We start from the raw sequence: 10,079 nt of genomic DNA, 5'->3' as shown, positions 1-10,079 counted from the left end.
CAAAACATCTCAACTTTGGTCTCATCTGCCTTGTTCCATAAGTCTTGTGGTTTGTTCAGATGCAACTTTGCAAACTTAATGTAAGCTGTGCCGTTCTTTGTAGAGAAAAGATGTTCTCTCCTTGCAACCCTTCCAAACAAGCCATACTTGTTCAGTCTTTTTCTGATTGTGCCATTTAACGTGCTAACTGAGGCTTGTTGAGTAGAAGATGCAGTTCATGGATTTTTTGCATTTTCTCTGTGTATTGCATGTCCTGACTTTGGGGTGAATTTGCTTGAATGCCAGTCTATGCAGGCTCAGGAAGACTGCGTCAGTAGGGCCACAGTCTTCCTGCAAAGAGTCCTATAAAAAAAACATTTCCGTTCACATGCCTGTAGTACATGCTTCATCACCATTCATTTTTACCAGTTCTATACTAATGCAAATGCATTTGGCATTTTGGAAACCTGCCTGTGAGACATCTCTAGAGTTAGGGAATCCAAAACATAGTTCAGTTTAAATGTGAATCAAGTTTATATTTAATTCTGAACTAAAATTTTAGATCGGAAATTAATTTGACACGGGTCTTACACCCTTATCGTCACCTGTTTTTAAGCCCTCTGCGCCAGAATTCAAATGACCTGCCAGCAAGGAACATGGAGCCACAGTTAAATTGTATTTGTAAAAAGCTCCCAGTTGAAGGCACAAAGTAATTTGAACTGGCAGCCAGCAAGACCGGTGCCATTAGTGAAATACAAGATGACAAACTGCCATAATAGTGTCCAGTTTTCTGTTGACTGACATTAATTTGACATGCATTCAAACAGTGTGCTGTATGACTTGTTAAAATGTCATTGTGGTGACAAGTGCGGCACATACGCTGCATAATCAACCACAAATCACGATTAAATGAGAAGTCTGAAATGGAGAAGGACACAGTAATGAACGCAGAGAAGGAATATGAAAGAGACACATCTTAATGATGCACCAAATATTTACAGACATCTGTAAACCATCTGCAAGTAATTATCACATCTGTTTACAATAAACGCAAAAGCTTTCTTTGTCCTTAAGTTCATATTTATTTGTAAAAGGAAACAGGTGCTCATTGAAACATTTGACTAGTTAAATGACACAAACAGTTTTTTTTATTGTTTGATAACACAAATTTTTATCTACAATGACAATGAAGTTTCTATTCATACAACAGTTATAATATAACGTTTTATACATGAACTGAAAATACAAAGTTACAGTAAACATGCCTTTTGATAAAAATATTTTTACAAAAAAATGTACATTTCTATACAACAGTTATCAGTTACACATCTCTACAAGTCCCACGATTCTGGTTTAAACCTGCAAGTACTCCAACAAACTGTCAGTGTATTATTTTTTATTATTTTTAACTTTTAAAATTCATCTAGCCTTTTTGAAATAAACATGGTAAGGGCTATTTACAGCGGAAAGAAAATCGAGTTGAGCCAAAAGTGTTCTAAAGTGACCCAGATAAATTACGACAGTTAAAAGCAATGAGGGTTTTTTTTCTGTGTTTTTGCAGAATATTTGACACGTCACCATACTGTCCATCAAAAAACAGGCCACCAGCAAAAAAAGAACCCAGACAAAAACCCCTCCCCCAAAACAAACAAACCAAAAAAGATAAACATGTTGCAAAGCCATTTCCTTTAAACATGTTCGGGATACAAAAATAGTGCTAAATATTACACATTATCATCATTCACCAGATGCTTATTTTGAATGAGCTTCAGGATAATCGTTTTTTGATTTTATGCATGTTTTTCCCCAAGTAGCCCTGCCAGGACTGAGTAGTGTATTTATAATATTGTGCAAAGTGACTTTCCATTTTCAAAATCTTCTGCTGAAGGGAGTTTATTCAACCAAATCACAAAGAAATATTTGCTTACCTACTCTTGGTGGCATGGAATTTTGACAGCCTTGGTTTGGTACTTTCAAGCTACAATAATTTTTGTTTATGCTTTTCAAATCACTGAACAATTAGAATCGATTCGAATACAACCAACACATTAACTGGTATTCATAGTTTTTGAGAGCAATTATTTTCTCCACAGTCAAAAAACAATTTAAAAAACACCACAGATGAGTGTATTTTTTAGATCAATTACGACACTGTTTTTCAAAAGAATGCCGAGTGATGAATTTATATTTTATCTTGGTTACACCAGGGTGGATCAAACCTTTAGCAATTCAAGGAACAACAACTTAAAAACAGGGTCTCAGCTTTATCAGGAAATTATTGAGAAAGTCTTTTGTATTATTAACAATATGAATTATTTATAACCAGTTTCTAATTTGGTATTTTGAGTGAAACAACCTGTGAAACTTTCATCGAGACTGAATCACATAATTAAACATGTCTTATATAGCCTTCTTATGTATCCAGGATGCACCTTTTTAGTAGCGTTACTCGAAACAATAATCCTTCTTCATTAGGGAACCTTTAAACTATGCTAATAGCTTTAAAAGAATACATACCAGCTGATTATTTTGTTGCATCAATCAGCTGATGGAGCAAGATGGTGCTAACTAGCTACATGGCATTGTTAGTTATTATAGTTCAACTACTAATAAGAACTTCAACAATCTCAAATATGTATATAACATACCATTTAATATAAATACAGGGGGCTGAAACTGGCCTGTTTCCTTCTTACTAACATTAACTATATCATAAACATATCTAAGAATAGGGAAGTTCTTATTAATACCTTTGATAATTCAGAGGTTCAGCACCAATCAGACGGTTTAATTCTGGGTTTTAAACGTATTTTACATTGCGGGCCACATACACCTGAATTGGGCTGGACCAGTGAAACTACATCATAAATGTATAAAGAAGAGGTTCTGGCAGTTCACTGCTCATGCTGTCCTGTAATTCTAAAAAAAACAAAGTTTTCATGAACTCACAAAAAAATGTACTTTTAATTCAGTGGACTCACCAAGGACTGTTAATTGTGTCTGCTAGCAAAAATAAACTGCAAAATAAAAGCTCCTGTGGGTCGGATATCCTCCCAGCATGCAAAAGGTCCCACAAAGTTTTTATAAGATGAAAGCTAAACCTTAATGAGAAAAAAAAATAGGGATGCCAACAATACAACATGAGGAAGAAGAATGGAAAGATTGTGTTATCCCATCATTCTGTTGTTTGTGTTGCGATGCGTAGCAAGAACTTGTCGGTATCCAAATTCCAGTTTGAGGCTTTAATATTTTTATAATTTAAACTACAGTATTTTGAAACCTGGAGTCAGGGTGTGATTTATGAAACCAAACAGAGGTGTGGGAGTTGTTTTCTTTCCCCATGAAAATAATGAATGTATCACAGTGGTCCTATATACTCTGAGGCCAGTTAGAATATTTAGTACTGCTGTAATGTAATGTTCATAGAATAACGACAATCATCCATTTAAAACACGACATTTACGAGAATATTAATGGTAAAATTAATATGTGTAATATTCTCTGTCTCGTGATTTCCCCTTCAGACACAGGTAATCGACTCCAATGCAAAAACACAAATGGTGAAACTTTTCAGTCAAACACTATAACACTGACAGTTTTTACTGTAATGAAGGCGTGAACAGAATTTTAGCCGATATGCATCTTTATCAATGCTACACAGCGATGAGCCGAGACACCTGGGTCCCAACAACAACCTCCTCTCAGCAGGCTTGGAACAGCATCAGCTTCTTATTGTTTGAATTAACACTGCGGTGGTTAAATTTGAGTGGTGGAAAAATACCAGAGTAAATTTGATTTGAATAACGAACACGTTGAACGCGCTGACATCCATTCACTTGCAACGTAATTCAATTTGCAACAGTTTATGTATAATCAGGTAAATTATAATTGCTCAGCTAAAGCTGAAACTAGATTGTTATGCAATGCACATAAACAGTTGAAGAAATTCCAATGTTTTCTTTTTTACTGTTCGTAAGCTGCACCGAGTGAACGGTCAAATGATCTCAGTGCCTAGTGAAGTTGCTTTAATAAAGCACTACGCTTTATTTCAAGTTCGATTATTCCAGAAATTTCGGGGTTCTGAATCAAAGATCTCATCCTGAGATAGTATCAAAGCCTGCCAATGTTTAATTTAAAATCATAACAAGTTCCACCATTTCAAAAAACCTTACTTTGCTGGCTCAACTAGATAAAATGGAATCAATGCAGGATGCAGAAGGAGAGGGTGAAGGAGAAAGGCGCTGGCTTCTGAACAGCAGCAGTCCATGTTGGGATGCACAAGCTGAGCGGGGAGGAGTGCACTGAGACGTTAGGGCACTGCTCCCTGGCAGGAGGCCTGTGCCAGTGTTGGCTCTCTACCACAGGAAGCCCTTTCTGCTTCTGAAACTTGGCAGGAGTTGGAATATATGATGGAACAGCCCCACAGGGCATTTGTGTGATAAATGGATAAAGCTGGATAAAGTTATGCTCACAGCTATTGGCTTATGTATGAGTCAAATCCGAAGCAGACGGCAGCGATGTTTCATTCTTTTGCTGAATTTCCTACCACGGTCACAGATTGTTCTGTCATTTATTCATTTGATATTTGAGCATAAACAAAAATTCTTTGAAAAACAGAAATTACAGCACAAGGACATTTCAGAAGAGCAATAACAATAGATCAAAAACATTTCCATCTTTGAACATAATTTCATTTAGAAATCCAAATAAATCCTTTTATTCCTTTGACTTCGGTTTGATTTTTTTCAGTTTCAGGATAAGAGTGCGAGTTCTTCCAATGAAATATAAGTTGCACATGAAGTAAACTCGGGCCACTGAATTAAAATGGGTCTTGAATATATTTTCTTTAGAGATCATCACATCACATTTTGTTTGAGCTGCACAGTCAGGCATCTAAATGTGATTCGGGGTCTCTCATACACAACTTACAGTCCTGAATGGGTGTCTTGATCCCTTACAGATCATTTCCTGTCTCTTGAAGGTGACGATGAATTCTAATACCACCGACCAGGAGCGTCTGCTTCCTCACCCTGAAGAGATAAAGGAGAAAACTTATGAAAATACATTACAGAACTGCGTCTCCTCCTCAAACATGGTGAATGCTTATAATGCTGTAAATCTGATGAGGATTAAGCTGAATTTTAAGGCTTGTCCATTCTGAATGGCCTCAGAAATATCTCGGGAAGTGCAGAAATATTTTCTGGTAGCTGGAGCTGCCTCGCTAATCCTTCTGGACATGACTTATTGAGGTTCTTCTCACTGTGATTTTCAATCCTTGGTGGGCCTGCAAGCTACACATTCATATATTCTCTCGATCCTCGAGTGGGATTTTCAGGTTTTTAAATGTTAGTGCTGTGAGGGGGTTCGGTGAATTGGCCACTGATGGAATTTCAAAAAGGCAGAAAGAAAATGGAAAACTCAAGTGTAACGTGGTTTCATAAGAGGTGGAGGGGGGAATAAGCTGTTGCCTAAACTGAACATTTTTGCCTGTACATTAAGAAACTGTAGCTACATAGCAACCACATAGCATATGCTCATTTTGTACAAAATCCCACACAAATGATTAGCTTCATTGAGCATAAAGATGGAGAACAGAGGGAAATAGCTAGTCTTGTCATAAATGGCAATGAGAGGAATCAAGGGGCCTTTATTGGCAAATGATATAAGCTCATGCAAGCACAAAGTCCGGAAAGGTAAAAAGTAGTGCTGTCAGCATTAATCTTGTTAGAATGACGTTGACGCCATAACCGCTGCACGCCGTCAACACGTTAGCGCGGTTAGCTCATTAATGCATTAGCTCCGTGCAGCCACACGCACGGGGCGATCTGCACTAGCTCGCTAACGGAGATTTGCCGCGTTAATGCGGTTATGGCGTTAACGTCATCTTAACGAGATTAATGCTGACAGCACTAGTAAAAAGTCAGAAAACCAGGAACACATGCAGCATAACAACAGGGAATATAAACAGGTATCTCAAAGAGGAGGCGGGCTATGAATACAGTGGGAGCTAATTAAACAATGGCAGATATAAGTGAATAAGGTAAAAAGAGTCAATGGCAGGTGAAGACAACAAGCGAGAAGAAAAACACCGGTGAGACTAAAATAACAACAGAATCCCAAACAGCACTGTGCTACAAAGCAAGTCCAGCCTATGCGGCATGTCCCTCTGTTATCTGGTTTCATCTACCCTAACATCAGCAATCATGCTATGCGGTCACACAAAAGTGGCTATCAGCTCAACCGGAGGTTTAACAATCTAGCTATGAGCTAGTTTACATGAAAGCTGAAGCTTTGGCAGCATGTGACCATCAGAAACATGGACAGGTCCTCTGTCAAAAACCCCAGCTATGTTAGAGTAACAGGGTATCAGTGCTCTGTCATTAAGACATGGACGAATCACACCATCTATTATTCCACTAAATCAATATTTAAATGTTCATAAGACCGTTATAGTTTATATTCTTTCAGCTGCAGCCCTTGGTAGCGGTAGCTGGGATTACTCTAAAGATTAAATCGAAAATTCAAATGTAGGCTTATGCTACGTACAAAATGATCTAATTTTACAACGAATAGATCAAAATTGGGTACAAAAACCAACAGAGCTCTGCAGCCTCTAATGAAGTGAGTTTGCCTTAAGTCATCCAACACCAACAGAAGACTAACAGAGTTTAACTCAGTGCTACGTCTACACTGAGCTACTCGTAAACACTGCCGCGCACAAATGCTGTGAAGAGCTAGCCAGCACCAAGCCAACTGATGGTGTGGCTGCATCGTTACCCACACCCTGAGAGGCGAGAAGCAGGGAACTCTTTACCTTAGGCCTCACCATTCATATCCCCTTTCACAAAATTCAATTAGATGAATGTTGTTTATGGGCAGTTCTGGCCCATTGGAATGTCATTATTGCTCCGTCTGTCGAATTCGGTATTAGATGCCCTTCAGTGAAGCTGGTCTTCCAAATGTCACGGAGCTTATGACTTAGGAGATGATTAACGAATGTTTAGAGAAGCTCAAGACACAGTTCAGCAGCTACGGTTTCTAATGAGGACTGGATGTAAGGTCTTTAATGAGGGCAGGCTGCAAGACCCCCCCAGAACCTTTTGCAGTCTTTTATTACGACTTCACAGCCGCTATAATGGATGCTTAGATCAAATACAAATCTAAAGCTCTTACCTGATCTCAGTTGTCAATATCCGATACGTGGTTTTCTATCTGTAAAGGAGAGCACATAGAGGAGGTTAACATCACAGACATGATACAGCCTTTTTAACTGAACACAGAGGTTGTATTTAATCTTTTCTAAAGGTCACTGGTGATATACGCTCAACAAGAGCAGCCATGCCAACCCGCAGAACAGTCTTTGTAGCACATTATCACAAAGTGTGATCAATGTGACCTTCAGGAAACAAATAAATCTCTTCCACCATGCCTCTGAAAAATAATCTCTTCCATTAGTGAGGACACGGAGCTTTCATCTAGGATAGCATGGCCATGTTCACCTGCTGGGTAATGGCTAATAAATAAAGTAGGGCTGAACGATATATCGCATTTGCGATAATATCGCGACATGATCAAGTGCAATTTTCTAACCGCAAAGGCTGCGATTATACTCTGGACATGTCCAAATTCAAGGGCTGCATCCTCCTGAGGCCGCATTTGTAGACCGATTACGTCACAGCGACGTGCCGAAGGCTGTCCAAATTACTACCATATCCCAGAATTCATAGCGCGGCCCAGCCAAACTCCAGTTTCCAGCAATGGCGGCCGCTACTAAGTTTTAAAATTACTCATACTAATCTTTCTGGGTCACAAAATAAACTTTTAACATATTTTCAGGCGAGAAAGTAGTTGTGTAAACATCAAATATCTGCTCGGTTTATCAAGATATCCCATATTTGCAAAAGTGCTTCGACGTTTTCAGAGGCGTCTGCTACCCACCAGCTCGACAGCTCGAGGGTTACTGATGCGGCCGAGAACGGCACAACTCCCGGCACATCATTTTCAGATCACCGCGGAGTTTCGCTGCTCGGGTTAAACGTAATATATAAGTCACTTAGACAACCTAAAAATGTTATTGTTGGGCTTTTTTCAGTGTTTTGTTTGTTCGTGAGTAAATCGGTTTGGCTGAGATTAAAGTTATTAGATTAGATAAAATAAAACTTTATTAATCCCCCGGGTGGGTTCCTCCTTGGTTTTCACACAGCTGACTAAACGTCAAACAGAAAACTTATTAAACAGAAGTATGAGACAGTCGAGAATTTACACCAGTGTCTGGTTATATTTTAGATAGCAAGAAGCAGACGGCCGAGTTTATTAAACTCCACGGAGACAGCGGTGACGCTAATCAGAACTAGACCGTCCAATTTCACGCCTTTAAATTTTAAAGGCGTGTTTGTGTGTGTGTTTATACAATTGCTATTATGTTTGCACTTTATGTGTAATGTTACTGACTGCAGAGATCAGTAAGATGTGTGTATTTTTTATTTATTAGTTTTATTTATTTAATATTATTTTTTAATTGAATGACTGTCTAGTAGTTCACAAATGTCGAAAAACTGAGTGTGGTAAAGCCACTGATTTTTTTTATGTATATTTCTGCAATCTGCACATTGTACTGACTTTCATTTTAATGTTTACACCAGGGTTCCTTGTCAGCACTTTATGCTCAGATGTTTGTAAGCTAAAAATAAACTATTGTGTATGTTCAAATATACTGTTGTGATTGAAGAAGTTAAATAAAAATGTCAGTCATCAATTCATGCATCACCTCATGTCATCATAACAGAGGTCTGTCTTCCAGGAAAGAACAGTTTAAAATTAATGTAATATAGTATTGGCCATACTATATGATGTATTGCTTGTCTTTGTTTAATAATACAGAAGACAAAGACCTTAAAAAATAATCGCATATCGCATCGCAATCGCAATATTGGGGCAAAAAATCGCAATTAGATTATTTTCCATAATCGTTCAGCCCTAAAATAAAGCATAATAAAGAAAACAAGGCCAGTGAAATACAGATAAAACCAGTATCAACTGTTTCCATGCCACTACTTGAACTTGACGATTGTGAAATGGAAAACATATTTAAAACGTTGAAGTATTGAGGATGTTTTGAATAGGTGAAGCCAACATGCATTTTGGTTTTGTTCCCCGGGACCTTCACCATACATCAGTCTCTTTTACTTAACAGCAGTCTATTTTTCAGCTGAAATCACTGGCGTAATAAATGTGCGTCTAAGCCACAGCTGACTGAGATCAACTGGCTGAGTGAATACAATCAATATAAGCATTGTGGGAACTATCGCGTCAGCGGAAAGACTGATTAGTTTCAGTTTTAGATTTTCCTTGATTGGAAATAGTAATCTTTTTGAATTGTTGGTAGTTTGAAACATAAACATATAAATGCCTTCCTTACTTTCCACCACCTTCCTCACTGGTTCTAGGGGTTTTGACCAGTTATGGTGTTTTTATGATATTTTAATGAAAAGATTGCTGTAACTACACAAAAGATGTACTGTATTGTTTCATTAAGTAATCCTTCTGTTAGGCTGATAACTAAATTACGCCGTCACTGGCTAATGTCAAGTATTTAAGCAGTGCATTAAAATGAAGGTGAAAATAATTTTGCTCAACAGACTACATATGTCTACGTCTAGGTTCGATTTGTTGTACATTCAGAGATGCTCTTCTTCATACCTTGGTTTTCAAAGTGGTTATCTGTTATCTGTTTCCTGTCAGCTTGAAGCAGTCTTGCATCAACAAGCTATTTTCACCAAGAGAACTGACACTCTGCTGATATTTTCTATTTTTCAGATCATTCTCTGTAAACCCTAGTGATGGTTGTGTGGGAAAATCCCAGTAGATAAACAGTGTACAATACTCAAAAGTCTGGCAACAACAACCATATCACATTCAGACTCACTAACATCACTTTTAGTGAACTGCTGATACCAACATCGATATTGACACTTTAAACTTATAAAGGCAGTTTATGTAGAGGAGAACAGTGTGCGATGACTTCTGAGATTAATCGTCATCAGTCTGAAAATCACACATTTGAATGACCTCCAAATCACTGTGATTTTTGCTTTCTACAA

At 38.0% G+C, this 10,079-nt stretch overlaps 1 protein-coding gene across 4 annotated transcripts in view; it reads right to left on the bottom strand.

Moving 5' to 3' along the window:
• Positions 1–4,533: 4,533 nt before the first annotated feature.
• Positions 4,534–10,079, bottom strand: part of ralyl (RALY RNA binding protein like) — a 123,590-nt gene continuing 118,044 nt past the window's right edge. For all 4 annotated transcript variants that reach the window (XM_026180039.1, XM_026180040.1, XM_026180041.1 and 1 more), the window contains 2 exons: positions 7,153–7,191; positions 4,534–5,009 (listed from right to left, as the gene is read on the bottom strand). In XM_026180039.1, the coding sequence (XP_026035824.1) occupies positions 7,159–7,191 (33 nt within the window). In that variant the 3' untranslated portion in view covers positions 4,534–5,009; positions 7,153–7,158. The remainder of the gene's footprint in view (positions 5,010–7,152; positions 7,192–10,079) is intronic.

This window comes from Astatotilapia calliptera, chromosome 9 (genome assembly GCF_900246225.1).
Source record: "Astatotilapia calliptera chromosome 9, fAstCal1.2, whole genome shotgun sequence".
Taxonomy (NCBI): Eukaryota; Metazoa; Chordata; class Actinopteri; order Cichliformes; family Cichlidae; genus Astatotilapia; species Astatotilapia calliptera.
Note: the sequence above shows the minus strand (reverse complement) of the source record. Positions and strands in the feature narration are given on the sequence as shown.